Consider the following 18,674-nt stretch of genomic DNA (forward strand, 5'->3'; position numbering starts at 1 on the left):
GATGCTAAAAGATTCTCTGTGCTTTAATAAAGTACAGTATGTTCCTTTTGAAATGTACAACAACAAACACTATTGAGAGTTGTGTTCCAGCCACTGGATTTCATTACAATATTGCCAAGTACTTACAATTCCTGTGTGCATAGGAGGGCACTAGGACCCAGGAGCAAGTTGGCCAGTCCAGGTGAGCTGTTTATAAAGATTCTGCACAGGTGTCAGTTTTATTCCTGCTCCTGTGATCACAGCTGTAGGGACGCTTTTTTGGTAAGCAAAGCGATCTCTTTGTATTTCAGTAAGTGTTGTTTTGCTCATTGTGTTAATGCAATGATGAAAAGCCCACCTCCAGGTATTGATTTTTTATTTTTCTTTATGTAATAATGGCTTTTGGGGCTTTTTTAAAAATTTTTAGACTGCTTGATTGATTAAATAGAAAATTGTACCGAGGTCTTAGTACATGTGGGCTGTAAAAAATACTTTAGCCACTAAAACTAACTGAAAAATGAACCGATAAAACAGATTTTTTTTCTCTAAACCTCCAGATGAAATTATGCTAAACCCAACTGCACACCCCGTTCCTTTATTTCTACCGCCGCGCGCGCACTCCAGAGCCCGCTCTCGGCCACGCGCGCAAAGGGGAGTGATGCTCTACGTGATCGCGCTTGACACGAGCGTGTGCCCGCGAGAGAGCCGGTTAAGATAACAACTAAATGGGTGGGGGGAACTGCCACTTTAATGCTCCTTAATGCTGCGTTCAGAGGCTGCTCGTAAACCCGCCACTCTAAAAAAAAAACAAAAAAAACCGTATCGCCTTCAAGCGCTTCGTATTGGAAGTGATGACAACATGAAACCTGGATTAAAATGAGGAGAAAAGCTGCACCAGAATTGAGTGTATTTAATGTTTTACATTTGGCAAGTGGTGATTTAGCAGATTTGGAAGGAAGTCGCATCCTCTTCTGCAAATATTTAGTTTATTTCGTTTCTTTTGAACTTTAAGAAACGTGGGTTGGAAAAATAAAATAGATCCTGAACATGACACTATATCTATTGCAAGCAAAGAAACAAAGACAATTAATCTTGTGCCTGTTAATTTAAAGCATTTAGAAACAGAATCCAGCGCGTTTTGGAGATTAATCTTGTGAATGTGGCCAGATGCATCTGTTATCTGAGTTTGCATCAACACTCGGAAACAAAACATAAATGCAACAGTAGTTAAGAAAAAGTGAACACGTATTTAAAAAAAAAAAAAAAATCACCCACATTTTCCCTTCGCTCTTCTAAAGGCGCACTTTCAAAGAAATCCGAGGTTGCCGGTGGTCTCTGAAGGCATCATCTCCTGTTGCTCCGAGGAGGCAGGCCGGTGATTTTCCACTGCTGATGCCTGTGTAGTCCCCACTAGACTCTCCCCCTCGCCTCTCTGTCGAAAGACAAAGGTCAGAAAGAAGCTTATAAATAGGCTAAAATATAGGCTACCGACGCGTCCAGCCCTCAGTCGCTCTCACGGACACAGGAGGACACGGACAAGACGAAACGGACAAGGAACCGCGCTCAAAGGACATTAAAAGGACACAAAATCATCTACAAAATCACACCAACGTAGCAGGTAAACGAATAACGACATCCTCGTCGCACACCTATAAAACGGTTCAGGGAGGGATGGTCGCGCTGCTTTCATTCATTTATTTCTCCTCGTTTTTTTCTTTTCTCCACAATTCCAGCTTTTGTTTGCATCTGTCTGAATGAGTCTTTCTTTCAAATTGCAAAGCTTTAACGAGCAATTAAGAAAAGTTGATGAGCATCTCTAGGTGTTGTTTCCTTATTGGAGGTTTTGGTGGTGGCAGCGAGCATGCAGGGATGTGTTTCCTGGTGGGGAAGCTGTAGGTTTGGGTTTTTTATTTTAGAAAAAAAAAACGCTGTTTCTCTCGCTGAGCGTTCATTGATTCGTGCTGTCATGAGGGAACACTGCTCGTTTTGTGTTTTTAAATTCAACCTGATGTGTTCGTGTGTTCATTTTCTGAATATATTTTTTAAAACAAATCTCTTCGTGTCTTTTTTTTTCATCCGTTAGATGCAGACTGTTCTCACATGCGTGCGTCAATTGTCTCCAAGGGATCTTTAATGTTTAATCAGTCATTACCATGTGCTTGTTCCGTGTGTGTGTCTCGTTCAGGATGTCAGAAAATCTAATTTTCTGCATTTTCAGCTCCTAAATGGCCTGTTTTGTTCCGTATATCCACACATTCATGCAGTCTTTGCGTCTTTCTTTAATTATTTTTTCGTGCGTAAAAGATGCGCTTTTTTAATATAAAAAAGATCCAAACGGCATTATCCAAACGCGCAGCTCATTCTAGCTTTAAAGTATTGACTTTATTTGGGATGATTCCGTTGCTGAACAGTTAAAGAAAGGGGAAGTGAGGCGCTCGGAGCGCTGAGAAGGCGGAGATGCTCGCCTGTCAGTCGACATAGTGCGTTGCTTCTGCTCACCACGAGTCTCCAATGCGCGCTCTCTCTCCGCCTTTTGCGCCTATGTCTCTCTCCCACTCTCTCTCTCTCTGTTTCTGTCGCCTCGCTCTACCTTTGTCTCGCTTCCTCTTCTCTTCTTCTCGTTTAATTTTGTCCTCCGTGATGAAGCACGTGTCTCAATTAGGAAGAAATATTTGGTGCTTGTTAAAAAAAAATACGGAAAAAAATGCTATCACACACGGTGTGTTTTGGGGTAATTTTGAAAAATATGTGTCAATATGCTCTTGGAAAGTAAATACAGTCTGTTTCCAACACCTCAAATAAGGCATACCATTCTTTTTTACCAAATGCATCATAAAATTCTAGTGTTTTTAATTCATATGTAGCTGAAAAAGGTGGGAAAAAAGGTTTAAGTAAGAGTTCAGGAAGGCTCCAGTAGGGTTTACTTCTGTTATTAAGTTCTCTGTTCCGTTTTTGGATCAGTGCCTGTGTTGGAAAATTACCCAGAGTTGTTGACATCCAGAGTGTAGAAAACCTGTAATGGAATTTCTTGTTACTAGCAGTGAGAACTGTGCAAAACATCCAGACAAAAATAATGATTTTTAGCCCCTATGAAGTCATTTATACCAATTAAATTGAAGATTGGTGAAGCTTAATGGTTTTAGAAATGGCTTTCTAACGGCAACCTTTGTTTTGAGGATGTTTGATGTCGCACACTGCAGAGTTTCACTGATATGTGGATTTTAAGGGTGATATCTGTGTTTTTTGGATTCAGCAATTTTCCCACAAGTGTGTTTTTGACAGGCTGGAAAAGCCAACCTGTACAACTTTTTTTTTTTCCTGCAACACAGAATAAATAAGTTTTTGTTGGTTGACAGCTCTGTAACATGTAGTTGGACTCGGGTGATGTCAGAAACGATGTATAAGATCGATCTTTGGGGCAAAGGTTGAGGTTAAACATCAGAGCTGGATGACCCTGACTGGCAGATAAAGCGGTGGACTTGGTTGTCCAACTTTGGTTACTACGTTGTCGCGTTGGCCCTGAGTTTAATCTAATCCCGGCTGCTGAAGAGTCCTTGTCAAGATGATTTGTAGCGCTGGTTTGAATCGACCACTGCGAGCTCATCGGGGCCACACCTCAGGGCTGATCACTGTGCCGTCTCTATGGCAGCATCTCATGGGGTTAATTTCCAAGTCTGGGCTTGAATGTGACACGTCTGATGGAGAGAGTTGATGGAAAGTGATTGGACCAGGGTGATAAATCAGTTAAAGACTCCTGTCAGAGGCTGCATGATACAAGACTTAAGGTAATAATCCTCAAGATCCTTGGATCACTTGTGACGTACAACGGGGTATTTGAGGAGAAGGGCTTTGGGTCGAATGTTTGCAGACATAACAGCTGGTCATGGAGTAGATAGATGTGGTGGCTGGTGTGTTGTACCTAACGGGCTCTTACGTAAGCAGAAAATGTACTGAAGTTTAGCATTTTTTTGAGGAACGCTCGTTTGTCTTTCTGTCAGTCTGCCAGAGCAGCGCTGAAAGTTGCTGTGTTGACTGCAGGCTTGTTTGTTGTTAAATGATTTATTAAGTCAGTAACTTGAGTTTAGTGGAAAGTAAGAGCGTGTGTGTGTGTGTGTGTGTGTGTGTGTGTGTGTGTGTGTGTGTGTGTGTGTGTGTGTGTGTGTGTGTGTGTGTGTGTGTGTGTGTGTGTGTGTGTGTGTGTGTGTGTGTGTGTAGGTGTGTGTAGGTGTGTGTAGGTGTGTGTAGGTGTGTGTGTGTGTGTGTGTGTGTGTGTGTGTGTGTGTGTGTGTGTGTGTGTGAGAGTGAAAGTAAGCGTGTGTTGGTGAAATCTCAGCCATAAGGCACGGCAGCGTTCCCAAATGAAAGCCGATAGAGTGTCTACAGTGACACGGTGGATTAAAACATCACACGGCCGTCTTGCCGGAGCCGCTGTCGAACTTTTATGACCGTGTGTCCTTGACTTCGGCTCCGGCCAGACCTTTGCTGCTACTGTATGTATTAACCAGAATGAACCACTGACCCACATAGACTCACACACACACACACAATGGAGCACAGTGTCCTCGGTGTCATTAGCTGCCCCATTAATCTTGCATGATTTTGTATAATTGTGTTCCACTTGTAGTTTGAACAGCTAATAAATGCAGTTTGCAGCTCTAAATGGTTGTATTTAGCATTTGACAGTTGAAGGTGAAAGCAGTAAAGCTCCTGGCACCAGAGTCGAGCTTAATGTTATTAAAAGGAATAGCAGTTGTTTTTGCAGCTTCCATCACTTCCATCACCCTGCGTGGTCAGGATGATGGAAGTCAGTCAGTTTAATCTAGAACAAGAGTGGAACAGACCGGCGTCCCCCTTGTGGCCATTGGACCCAATTTACTAAGAGATGATGGATGTGTTGGATTGTTTTTCTTTCTGCTTCAAAAATGGACCATCAGAACAGCTAGAAATAAAACAAACAGCAAAAATGAATTTGTAAAGACAGATTTTAAACAAAGCTTGAACTTCAACTTGTTTGGGTTTTTTTTGGCAGAAAAAGCTCCAGAACAAATGATTTGGTGGGTGATTGTTTGGTTGGGTGAATCTATCAACGAATAAGCCATATGCTGACGTTTCCTATTCAAATGCTGCATTGACAAATACACAGATCTTCAGGAAAGGTTTCATGAATAGTTTTAACATCTACAGCTACATAGCATCTCAGCAAACTCAATCTGCTGATGAAGACAATGTGCTGTAGTCACAAGTGGGTGGACCTCAGGTCAAGATCATTTCCACCAACAACAGAGAACTGTGAAGTTCATGTTCAAGTCAGCATGAATGGTAAAAAAAGTCCCAGAGGTGATTCAATTCACAAACCACGAACGGATACTTTATGAATCTTTTCAATATTTTTTGTACTTTGTGCTGGCAAGAAATATGTCGACAAGTACACACCTGTAAATACTGAGATTCTGATGCTGAGTAATATTTATGCAAATCTGCAGACATGAGTCTTAAAGCTACTATGTGAAGAGTTTTACTTTGAGTTTGGTGTATTCTCTGTCAGTCTAATGACATATATTCAGCGTTGCATCAGAAGGATGTAGTTCACATGAAGACATGGCTATTCACCAAAAACAGTTATCATAGTAGAACTTAAAAGGAGAGTAAATGTTGGACTTACACTCCTTAGGTGGCCACAAATTCAGCTCCAAACTTGATGTTAAAACTGCTCCCATTGACTGAATACAAAGATGGATGAACTCTTCACATCATTAATTGTCTTTGAGCAACATCTCTGTGGTGTCTCTATCTTTATAACTTTAGGCCTTAAAGGCAATTTAAATGAGTGACATGAATACAACTCCAATACCTGTGCTGCTGTCATGAAGGAGAAAGTCAGCTATAGAGAGCAAAACTGCTCTTTGTACTGGGAAGTAAATCTGTTCATTTCAGCTGTAAAGGTGGGTAGTTTAACATGAAGGTCTATGGGGATTTACTTTCTTTTTGAAGCAGCCTCAAATGGCCATTCAAGGAACTAGAGATTTTGGCCTTGGCTTCATCTTTCAGCCCGGCAAATCGCAACTTGGTTCACTTTGTATCCGATTAATACCGCAAAACCAACTAAATCTGTTATAGTCTGTGTTAAAAAAAACAAACAAAAACAATAAATCCTTTATTTAAAAAAAGATCTGCTATGAAAATGCTACTTTGCGAAGTACGTTACCAACTTCCATCATATGTCAAGGTGCTAAAACGCAACGCTGACTGTGTGCCTTCATCAGAACAGTCAATCTACTAGCATCCTCTAGCAGCTGAAAGAGTTCTGCAAGAAAAATGTACGGTTTAAAATAAGTTCATATCTAAAATGCAGATTAAGCGCCACCTGCTGGCAAAGTGGAAAAGTTCCTCTTGGTTTTTTTTGGAGGCTTTCGAAACTCGTGACTCAGATTTACTGGCAGCCGAGCAATTTCTGATTGGATCAACAGACTCAACATTGTTTCTATGAAATTTCCAAGACTGTAGTTTGTACTTCCCACATATCTAATATGAGATGTCAGTGGAAAATGTTTCTTAACCATCAAAATAACACCATTAGATTAGGTAATTTGGGAAGTAAGAGTGATATTAATGCTACACAGATTAGATCTTCTGGTTACAGATCACTTAATGAAAACAAAGCAGGCTTTATTCTTACACTTTAGTTTCAGTTCCTGGATGTGGGATTTTGAGATGCATGTAGACAATGTGTGTAAACAGAGCTAAAGATCTACTGTAACTTGTACTAACAGAATGTGAAAAACAAAACTTAAGAATCAACAGCGACTGCTGACTGTGGTTACATCAGACTCAAAGGTATGCACCTCTGTTTTTCGTTAACTTTTGCTCTTCTTGTTATCTCTGCTGCAGTTTCTGTTTTCCACAAGATTAGTCATTCTTATTGTGATGTTCCCCTTTTTAAATTCAAAGAAATGCCATGCTGTCTGTTGTCTTTATCAGTTGGCGTCTATTTTTATCGCTGTCTGCTTGTGACTCTCACATTTTGTCACCTTCCGTGGCAGCTTAATTCTTAGTAACCAACATTTGTATGCTTTTCGTCTACCCCTACACTCCCCTCCCTTTTTTTCACTTTCTCGGTCTCGGTTAATTTTAACAGCTTTCATTCACTTTCACTTCGTCCCTGCATTTCACAAATATCTCCCTCCCCATTCCTCTCTTCGTTTTCCAGTTTTTCTCTGGCACATTTTCCATTTCACCAAAAATGAAAGTGAGAGAAAAAGGGAGACAAGGCGGTGTTTGGGATAAAAATGAGGCTGAGGCAGTGAATTAGAAGAAAGGGAGGATGCAAAGAGAGGTAGATCAAAATAAATGTTAAGGGGAGAAACACAGGATGAAGAGGGAAGGTGAAAGAGTGGAGGGGAAAAAAACAGACTACCAGCGGAAGCGGGTGTAATTTAGCTGAGGAGATGGTGAAAAGGGAGGGAAGAAGGAAGAGATGAGATGATGAGAAGGAGTTGATTAAAAAATAAGTGACACAGGAGGAAAAGGGTGAGTGAGCTGAATAAAGGGGAGTAGAAGAGGCAGAAAAAAGGAGGCGAAATGGAAGATATTAAGGAGAAAATTAAGAGAAAGCAGAGGGAAAGACAGAGAAGCACCACCAAAGCTTCACTGCATAATATACAGTCTGTTTGGAAGATTAGAAATCAAATTGGACTGTTTAACTAAATGATCTGCGGCAGTCAACTGCGAAATAATCAAATCTGCCATCTTCAGGATTTAAATCCGGCGATTCCAATCACTGTTCATAAACTAATAAGCTGGTAGAACATTTACAACAATGAAACACACAATATTGACAAACTGTCAAAACAAAATGGAAGACGGAGTCTCTACGATATAGATGAAAAGAAGGAGTGAAAAATTTGGGGTGGCAGGGGAGAAGTGAAGGAAATACGGAGCAGAGGATGAGAACGGGGGGAGATGAGTGGATTTAATAGGCGGTCAACCCAGTGGAAATGTACATGGTCTTAAAATAGGAGAGCGTGTTATGTAAGTGGTTGGGAGTGAAGAAGGGGTGTGTGTAGTTGGTGCTGGCTGGGTTCTGAAGTCACTACTAGGTCCAGAGATCACACACACACACACACACACACACACACACACACACACACACACACACACACACACACACACACACACAGACACACACATGGAGCGCCAGACAACAAGTCTCTGTCTCACACCAAACCTTTGGCCTGAGCTTTAAATCATCCCACAATTCAGTGTGGTTCCCACAACAGGACTTGCTCACTGGAGGCGGATTTATAGTCAACAACAGTATACATCGGTGCTTTATGACAACAACCCCTGTTACCTTTATAACTTTAATAAGAAAACTCCACCTCAGGTGAGAACTTCTTATGACAACCCATCTTGAAATCATGTTTTCTTGGGATTTGTTTCAAGCTTCTTGAGGTGGAGCTCTTTTCTTGGGCGGACCAGCCTTGGCATCTGTGGCTGCTCATGCTCACCATTCAATTACATCAATTTTCCACCACTTATCTGGGTCCAGGTTTGCAGTGGCAGCAGAGTACACAAGGTAGCTCATATCCTTCTCTCTTCTTTGTGGATCCTGGAGCTTTCCCAGGGCAGACGGCATATATAATCCCTTCAGCATGTTCTTGGTCTGCACATTTTAATGTGACTAAACTTGGAGACGTCCAGGAAGCAATCCCAATCCCATTTAACTCAGTGGAGCATCAGTTCTACTCTGATTGCATGAGGTAAACACCCTATCTGTAGAGGTAAGCCCAGCCACCCTGCAAAGGAAACCAATTTCATGGATCTTCTACGCATGAAGTATATCATCTTGCACTGGTAATGTCATTATTTTGGTCATTACCCCAAGCTCATGACTATGAGATTCCTGCCTAGTTGTTTGTGTGTTTATGCATCAAGTCATTCAACACACAACCTCATGGCACAAGATCCTTTAGCACAAGGCTACATGCTATGTCTTGACATTGTGAGGTGCTCTAGCCTTACAAAGATTGTGCCGCTTTCTCAGACTTAAGACCTGCAGCGACTATTTTTCAGCAATGTGAACAGATTTGCAAGCATTAGCAGTACCAACATGGCAGTACAATATACATGACATGCATACATGCATCATGTGCTTGGCCTCCAGCAGTTATTGCAGTGAATATTAGGGGTTTATTGAGTGAATGTGGCATAACGACAGTACACCATTTCTTCCAAAGTGCTATTGGCGAGTACAGTTCTAAATGCTCTTGTGAACTTGATTATAGATTGAAAAAGGATGGAGAAACATAAAGTAGCAAAACAAATGTTTGCTTATCTCAAATGATGTACAACCTCTCTTTAATAATTGACTTTAATGTACATGAGTATTGACTGTGGATGTTTTCATTGATCAGCTACAGCATATCTCATTATGTTTCATCATCTGACCACTCTCTACCTTCATATTTTAAACATTTGTTTGCTGATGACATCCTACTATATATAGATGATTAGAAATGACACTACATCTTTAAATCACGTTGCAGTGTTAGCAAGTGATGCATTAATGTGTGTTTCTAAAATTCATACATACAGGAACATATCATTGATTTCGGTCCAGGAACTTTCCAAACAATTTATCACTGTGATTCAGTCATTTCTCCTTCAAAAAAATTCAATATCAGAGCATGTTGTAGTGTTACAGGATTTCCTCTTACAACTCATACATTGTAGTTGGATTTTTTTAAATTCAATATGTAGGTCTACTGGAAGAAATATCACTGTCTGCTGCTGTTAAGAGTTTGTCACAGACATAATGGAGTCCACTGTCTCTCTAAGCAGGAAATACTTGGGCACAAGCAAATGCTTTCAGTTTCCTCTTTAGTATTATTAATTAACTGTCTGCAGGAAGCTAGTCTTGAAGACAAATATGTGTGTGGAATTCACTGTGAAATCATTAACTTATGTGAGGGAACCTGAGACAAACATGAGATAAAGAGCTGATAGACTGTAGATGGACACATCAACGCGCACTCGGTTATGTTGGAAAAACTAATATTGGTTCTATCTGTGCAAGAAAAAAAATAGAAAAGAAAAGTTCATTTAGATGTTCAGATAAAAATATTGCTTTCAGAATAAGCAAACATCTTTGAAACAGTGGATGGAAAACAAAGTGTGTGCCCACAGGCAGCAACCGAACAAGCCACAGGGGATTGATGTGAAACGTGGTATTGTCCTCGGTCTTGCCCTCTGTAAATATCTTGCTGAAAGTCAAATTGAGAGTGAATGAATGAGAGAGACAATGGGAGAGTCGCTGAGGGCACAGTAGCCTGGCAGATGGAAAGAGATAAAGACGACATTTTCCACAGTGACAGACATCTGCTGACTACTAAGTATGTCTGTCTCTCGCCATGACTCTCTCTCTTCCTCTCTCTCATGGTCATGGTCGGGTGGAAATTTACAGCTATGGTGGTGGTACATTGTGACCCTGATCGCTTTAATGCCTGGATGTGAGCTTTATTAAATAGTTTTAGAGAGAAAAGGAAGAGAAGAGGGGTTCAATAGAGTTTAGTTTATCGGTTTTTATCTCTCTATTGAAGGTTCTTACACATGTAGGCGACATGCAAAAACATACAGCCTCAATGTAAACCATTATTTCAAAGGATATTTGATTAGCTGTAGCTTTCATTCACAGCAAAAATAGCTTTAGCTCATTTTTTTCTCCACCTGAGTGCATCTTGTGACATTGGAGGACTTGTTAGTGTATTTTGTTTGCTTTGCTTTTTTCTTTAAATCATCAGAGTAGTCATTGGGAGTAATAACAGCTCTCATCTATTGACTATATTTAAAGATGGCTAAAAACACTGTGACGACACCCGTAGTTTTTCTGAAAAATGGATTAGAAGCCACTCATCCAAAAAAAATTGAAAAAAATTGATTCCAGGCCTGTAGCGATACCAACCTGCCGCTCAAAGCAGCCACCCACTTAATTATGTAGAACTTTAAGCCTTAATATAATTTTAACTATAAAATTAACTATAGGCAGCAAAACATTTTTTTGTACCAGGCTGTAAACAAGTGTAATTGTGCTGTAAAATTGGGCATTTTAACATTAAGATCTATACAGATTTACTTAATTTTAACTCCAGCCTCAAGTAGCCATTTGAGGAACTGCAAGCCAAAAGTGGCAGTTTGCTCTTACCACAGCTGCAGTTCACATCAAACTGCAAAACCACAGTTAACACCATGAGGAAGGACTTCGCATGCTTTGTATTCCTGTTAATAAAGAAAAGATAGGACCAGCAATTTGTTAAGACTCTGATATTAACAAATCCAGCTTTGAATCGCATCCAAAATAGAGCACAACACTATTCTGTTGCCAGAGTTCAACTGCCATTGACTAGTGTTGCTGTTACTTGTCACATCCGGGAAAAAAAAACATGAAGCTTCAGTCCTTTTTTCAACAATATTCACATGTGAAGGCACTCAAAATTGCAAATAACCCAAGAAAAAAGCGAGGAGTTTACAGGTTTGCGAATGTTAATGAAGTTAATGAAGAGTGACATGAGCTGAGAATCAACCAAGTCTAAACTGATCCAGACTCAGCCCCTCTGGTTATGATTTAGCAGCACTGAAAGTAATTCAAGCTGATTGGTCAAGCGTAAAAGTAGAATTACACCCTTAGAATGGAGTTGATTGTAGATAAACTGCTGTCTCTGGCTTTGCAGGGTCAATTGTGCTTTCACTATTGGCCCTGAGGGTTTTGGCAGAATCATACATTAATATTTATAATAAAAAAGTCAAAGTGCTAATGTACGTCATTACATAGCACATCTATCATTATTTGCTCTGGCAATAAGTATCTAATTAGGGAATCCAAGAACATGCTTTGTGGACAGGTATTGGCATTGTGAGGGCTTGCACAGGCAGTGAACATGATTTACGAAAGTCTAATTTCTATCTGCGTGCTGCCATTCAAACCTTGTCTTTATAAATTTACGGCAGCGACAGAAACCAGCTGTCAAAGTTCCACTTCAGGTTGGTTTGTCATCCTGCAGCTGATGTGGCGTTATCACATGTGAAAATGTAGTCAAACAAGTTATTGTTAATGTAAGCTCATCTGTAATTTACTGAGGAACCATGCTGTGGAAGTACAATAACCTCTTTCATTTTGTATTTATTCAGCTTAAGATGATCATATATGCAACTGACTTCTCTTTGTAATGTATTTGTCCTTTGATGTTGCATTTTTGTGTCCCATTCTGTTTAGTATCTAGTGGAGTACAGCTGGATCTAAACGTTTATCTATCCTGAACTTGATTTTCATGACCTCCTTAATAAGTGAGGCAGAAAGTAATCACACGTAAGTCAGGGGCACCAACAAAAGTCACTTTGTCAGGTAGCTTGCCAGCAAAGGTTTTTGTCATTCTCAATCTAAATGGTCCCTTCAGATGTGTAATAATGACTTTGAATAATAACTTAAACATGTGCACATCCTCTCTGAGCAAACAGTCCAGAATATATGTATTATATTGTTGTCAAAAGTATAATTGGTCATTATACATCACTGAAAAGGCATTCAAAGGGCAAAGCAAGATTCATGTTTCCACCAGACCAGAACTGGGCTCTGAACTAGTTTTGATATCACAAATCATCTTTCAGGTCTTAGGTGACCACAGACCAATTTTCCACTCTCAGCAGGAGAGATTTCAAGCAGTCTTCTAGTGTCAACTGTGTCACGATTCTCTATATTGTGGTTCAAACGACCACAAGAGGTTACATCAAATGAAAGCGCATTTTGAGGGAGGAACTTTACCCTTCAAAGCTTGTGTCGGCTGAATTTTTCCAACCAATTCTTACCTGATCATTTCTTTCTATTGTCTCTACAGAATGGCTCAAAAAGAGAAACTCCAGTGTCTGAAGGACTTCCATAAGGACACTCTGAAGCCATCCCCCGGTAAGAGCCCTGGCACCCGGCCTGAAGATGAGGCGGAGGGCAAACACCCCCAGCGGGAGAAGTGGGCCAGCAAGCTGGACTTTGTTCTGTCTGTGGCTGGCGGCTTCGTTGGTTTAGGGAACGTGTGGCGTTTCCCGTACCTCTGCTATAAGAATGGTGGAGGTAAGGTCTGAAAACACCACAGCGACTCATAAACACGGGGAATAGCAATGCTCTGATTGCTTATGGATGGTGTTACAATGCCTGTGTTTCATCTTCATTGCCTCGTCTAGGTGCGTTTCTCATTCCCTACTTCATTTTCCTGTTTGGCGGAGGTCTGCCAGTCTTCTTCCTGGAGGTCGCCCTGGGTCAGTTCACCTCCGAGGGTGGCATCACCTGCTGGGAGAAGCTCTGCCCCATCTTTACTGGTATGTACCCTTTCATCAGACCCTTGAGCATGCATAATGTTAATTCTAAAATGAGAAAACAAAATGATTGAGGAGGTTATGGTGGTAGTGAATCAGGTGTTTTGCCCCATGGATGCTGTCTGCACCTGGTAACCCTTCATTTACCACCATGTTGCTAGAGTCTACACTTCTGAAATTACATTTACTGAGGACCAGGACCACCTATACATTGTTGTTTAACTGTCCAGAGCACAACTTCGGTAATTTGGTTCAGCCTCTATGCTCTCTAACATTGTTTTCAGCTGCTGCAGGTAGAAACTTTCATTTTAAAACTGTCTAAAAGCCCAAATAGCGTACGGATACAGCTGGCAACCACTGATGAACATATTATTGAGGCATTTAGCACCTTAGTTTAGTTCATTTCACTTATTTTGCAGGTACGGCGCACAGTTAAAAGCAATTGTGCCAGAATTAGCTAGCAGCTAGTTTGCATCTGTTGTTCCTGGGCAGGAACAAAAAAAAAAGAGAGAACAACTGCAGAATAAGAATAAATTTAAAAGAAAACAGTGTCAGATAAGAAATAAAATCAGTAAAAACAATTTTAAAAAAGCTGGAGATGGTGGAGACCAAAAACGGAGCTAAAAAATAGCAACTACTGCACCAGGAGACCAGATGTATGACTAAATATGTGATAGTGTTGTTCAACCTCAAAAAACAAGACATTTTACAAGTTTTTTGTTATTTTTGACACATTTTCTAATCTAAACTTTTGTCTACATTGGCGGACGAAGTACCATGAGTTATTTCACGTACAACCTTGTTCTGTCACATGATAAACATATTGCAAATAATACTGTCCATCGTGGTCACCTCCACCTTTTCCTTTCCACGTAGCTCCGCCCCCTGCCACGCCCTCCTGATACCTCTCCGGTCATTTCACCTGATTAACGTACAGCCGCCGCTCTGGCGACGGGTTTTTAAATTTTTCCAGACCTCTGTTGTTTTTCACAGAGGAATGCCTGTGCAACATAAGGCTGAGTCACACCAGCCTCTCCTCCAATCAGACGGCTGAGACTCTACCCTGCAGCCGTTACCAGGCAACCGGGTCTGCTGCTGGTACACCAACACACTGAGGCCTCTATTCTGCTTTAACCTTCTCCGGCTCTCACCTTCTCTCCTGTGAAAACCTCGTTTCTTCCGAGAGAACACATTCAGGCATCTTACCTGACGTTTCTTCCGTTTAGTTGTTTGTTTAATCCCTCGTTATTCTTCTTTTTTCTTCAGTCATTCCCCCTTTATTGCACTTGTTTCATCACATTTTCTTCGTCGTCTCTCCCGAGCGTCCCCACTTCCTTGTTTCCTTCACTCTCCTTCCTTCTCCTCCCAGCCGAATAATATTAACGTGTCCCCTTCCTTCCAGTTATCTTTTTAATATTCATACTCCAGCAGTCGCTCACAAACCTTGCTGTGAATAAATTTAGTTCTGTAATTTAACAAAATCCGTGATTGTTTTGTGATCTTGATTTTAATTATTTACTCGTGCTGCTATTCTGACTTTTGCGTTTACGCACACGCCCGCCGTCTTTATTCCGTTCAGACACATTATCCTCTCGCCGTCGTGCACACACATGTACACAAACACAAAAACACACACACACACGCGCATTGGAAAGGGTGTACAGAGTGTCCCGAATCACACGTTGCTACGGCAACAGCAGAACAACACATCAGAGAAACGGCGAGAGAGAAAGAAAAAAGAAGCAGAGCAGCGAGATCTGAGGAGAGGACAGATGGATTGATAAAGACGGGGAAAAGAGAGAGAGAAAGGTTGTAGTAGAAAAGAGGAGGAAAAAGGCTGGAGAAACAAAACAGAAGAGAAAGAACAGAGAAAACAAAGAGGAGAGAATGAAAAACGAACCAATAAAAGTGAGGAGAATAAAGGCAAATAGAAGAATGATGGCGTGTGTTGTTGACACCGCTAGTTTTGGAAGCATAAATGTGCAGTTCTGTTATGCTAATGCAGCGTCATGGAGCTGAACATCAGTGAGGAGAGAGATAAGAGAAAGAGACGTGTGATTAGCCTGATTCCAGACATCTGAATTGCTGCCCACATCTCCCAATTTTTCAGGGATTGAAAACGATTTCATGTTGTGCCCATTTAAAAACAGCTGAGCCAATCAGAGCTGCGTAGGTGGAATTAAGAAACCGGGTTGTCATGTTTTTTGTTTTCTTCTTTGTCTATGTTAAAGCCAGAATCTATTCCAAAGGAGGAAAACAGCAAGAAGTTGAGGAGATCAGAGCAATTTTTACAGATAAATCACAGACTGAGTGAACGATGGGGACAGAATGGATAAGTCAGTCAATACTGATTGGTTTAAGCAAACAGAAAACGGCACAAACACAATGTCGGGCTGATTAACGAGGAGAAAACAAAATGGCAACTGAGATCGAAAGATTGTCGAAACCTGTAAAGAACACAGCCGACAAATAGGAGCTGTTTCCAGCAACAAACACGGATTTGTTAGTTTTGGCACCCATGAATGAACACATATTGAATGACTGAGTAAATACAGAGAAAACACACTAGGCGGGTCGCAATTTCATCGCTAGGCAACAGCCGAAGCCTCGAAAGATCACAAATTTTCACGTTTTGCCAAACCAGAATCAGGCGTTTCCCACAAAACAGCTTGACTGGTGACAAAAAGAAAGAGAAAAAAAAAGCTAAATTTGGATGAGATGGCAGATGTAACATCTGTATAAACTGCAGTACTTGATTGTTCTTGTTTGATTTTTTTACTTTTTAAAGCAGACATTTCAGCAGTCAGTTGTCCTGATGGGCTCCAAACAGTATATGGCTGCTTTTTATTTACAAATTAATTTGCTCCTGTCACATTTTGACTCACTGTAGACTCATTTTTCACAGCAATATAAAGTCCTGTACCTCTATGGAAACAGCTCAACCATGACTAGAAGTAGAGAGAACTCAGAAATGGTGTCTGTGCAGTGGCACACAGTTTTAATTCCATAAATCACAAGAAGAAGAAAAAAAAGTAGATTTTCTTTGATTGTTAATTATACCAAAATTGACAAAACCTTTAGTCAACATGTACAAAATATTCCCACACCTGTAGGTGTTACCATAACTGGAAAAAATGGTGACTACACACTATAAATAGTTCACTATTTACATTTTCAATTTATTTAGTTTGTTCTGGGCTGTGTATACACTGCCTGCAGTTCAACCCAGTTCAGCTGAAAAGTTCTTGAATTTGTGCCACTTAACTGGTGGTCGTAGCTGACTCATGAATGACTTCATGTTTGCCCCAAGGAGGGCAGAATTTTTATTTTTTTTTGCAGGATGTGGTTAACATAAATAGTTTATTTTTTGGTGATTTAAAAAAAAATATATCGGTAGAATAAAGTGATTTTGATGAAATGTCACAATTTAAAGCACATTTTTGGTTAAGTTTTTATCACAAATGAGAAGTTCAGAGACTCCCTACAGTTGAAAAATCCTGTTATTTTTGTTTATATAGTTATTAGTTATGATAAATGGTGCAGTGTTGACATTTTTTGAGAAACGGTGGCGGATTTTGAGACTCAGTGGTGTAAAAAGGCCACCAGTAGTTACATCATGCTGACAGTGATATTACAGACAGCTCAATCCTCCTAAGAGTCACGGCAGAGATTTTAAGTGGAAAAACGGTGACTACACACTAAATAATTTACTATTGACATTTTTAATTTATTTTCCAACTTAGAATTTGTTTCTTCCATCTCGGTATACACTGCCTGCAGTTCAACTCAGTTCAGCTGAAAAGTTCTTGAATTTTCTTGGCTGTCGGTCACAATTAATGGCTTCATGTTTGCCCCGAGGAGGGCAGAATTTTTTATTTTTTTGCAAAATGTGGTTAACAAAAATAGTTTATTTTTTTGTGTTTTTTTAAAAATATGAGATCAGTAGAATAAAGTGATTTTTGAGGGAAGTGTCGCAATTTAAAGCACATTTTTGGTTAGGTTTTCCTATATAATGGCACATCACACCACAAATGTGTAGTTCAAGGATTCCAACAGTTGAAAAATCTGGTGATTTTTTTCTGTTTTTTACAGTTTGTAGTTATGATAAATGATGCAGTGGCAGATTTTGGGACTCAGCGGTGTAAAAAGGCCACCAGCCGTTTCATCACACTGACAATAATATTACAGACAGCTCAATCCTCCACAGAGTCGCAGCAGACATTTTAACATGTCATAACAGGGAGAGAACACGGGCATTAATCATGGCCGTATTCCATTTATTGGATGTCCCGACTTTGCCGGGAGACTTAACGGAACTGAGCCATCATTAACGTTATTAATTCTCCAGCAGCCCAAAAGCTTTCGTTAACGTCAAAGAGGATTTTTCTGGGAATCATCTCGTGTAAAGTGAAAAATAAGTGTATACATTTTATTAAAAAAAAAGATCGATAACGAATGTAAACAAAACGGGCGAGGTCGGCCGAGGTCAGCAAATGAGCGTTGAGAAAATGACATCATGGAGGAGGATTCATCTGTTTGTTTGATCAGCACTGTACCATGTGATCCGAGCGGCTGTGTGTGTGTGCGTGCGTGCGTGCGTGCGTGCGTGCGTGCGTGCGTGCGTGCGTGCGTGCGTGCGTGCGTGCGTGCGTGTGTGTGCGTGTGTAGATGTAAATGCTTGGCAGCTTCTAATTAGCCGAGTGATTAAAAGGACATGATGCGATGGTGAAGCGGTTCACACGTTCGCGTACACACTGACACACACAAAGACACGCAGATGGCGAACGAGGCTCGAGAACTTTCTGTCAGATTCATGCTGACCGTTCATAGCACACACACACACACACACACACACACACACACACATGCAATAAAACCCAGCCGATAACTCTCCTCGACATGTCAGATGGAATATAAATACCGGAGAACGGAAGCAAAACATGATGGCTTTGGACGTTGAGCTCAGTAAATGTGCTTTACACTGCCGTTCAAAGGTTTGGGATCAACCCACACTTTTATTCATGTGCTAACATAACTGCACGAGGGTTTTCTAATCATCAGTTAGCCTTTCAACACCATTAGCTAGCACAATGTAGCATTAGAACACAGGAGTGATGGTTGCTGGAAATGTTCCTCTGTACCCCTATGGAGATATTCCATTAAAAATCAGCCATTTCCAGCTAGAATAGTCATTTACCACATTAACAATGTCTAGACTGTATTTCTGATTCATTTAATGTTATCTTCGTAAAAAAAATGCTTTTCTTTCAAAAATAAGGACATTTGTAAGTGACCCTGAAGTTTTGAATGGTAGTGTTTAGCAGCATTTAAAGTTT

At 40.5% G+C, this 18,674-nt stretch overlaps 1 protein-coding gene across 2 annotated transcripts in view; it reads left to right on the plus strand.

The window, feature by feature from the left end:
- Positions 1 to 206: 206 nt before the first annotated feature.
- Positions 207 to 18,674, plus strand: part of LOC111577384 (sodium- and chloride-dependent taurine transporter-like) — a 41,686-nt gene continuing 23,218 nt past the window's right edge. Inside the window, exons 1-3 of one of the 2 annotated variants that reach the window (XM_035954371.2) lie at positions 207 to 261; positions 12,867 to 13,096; positions 13,207 to 13,341. In XM_035954371.2, the coding sequence (XP_035810264.1) occupies positions 12,868 to 13,096; positions 13,207 to 13,341 (364 nt within the window). In that variant the 5' untranslated portion in view covers positions 207 to 261; position 12,867. Of the gene's footprint in view, positions 262 to 1,345; positions 1,598 to 12,866; positions 13,097 to 13,206; positions 13,342 to 18,674 lie in introns of those variants that run through there. The other variant, XM_023283628.3, reaches the window with a different exon arrangement.

This window comes from Amphiprion ocellaris, chromosome 5, assembly GCF_022539595.1.
Source record: "Amphiprion ocellaris isolate individual 3 ecotype Okinawa chromosome 5, ASM2253959v1, whole genome shotgun sequence".
NCBI lineage: Eukaryota > Metazoa > Chordata > Actinopteri > Pomacentridae > Amphiprion > Amphiprion ocellaris.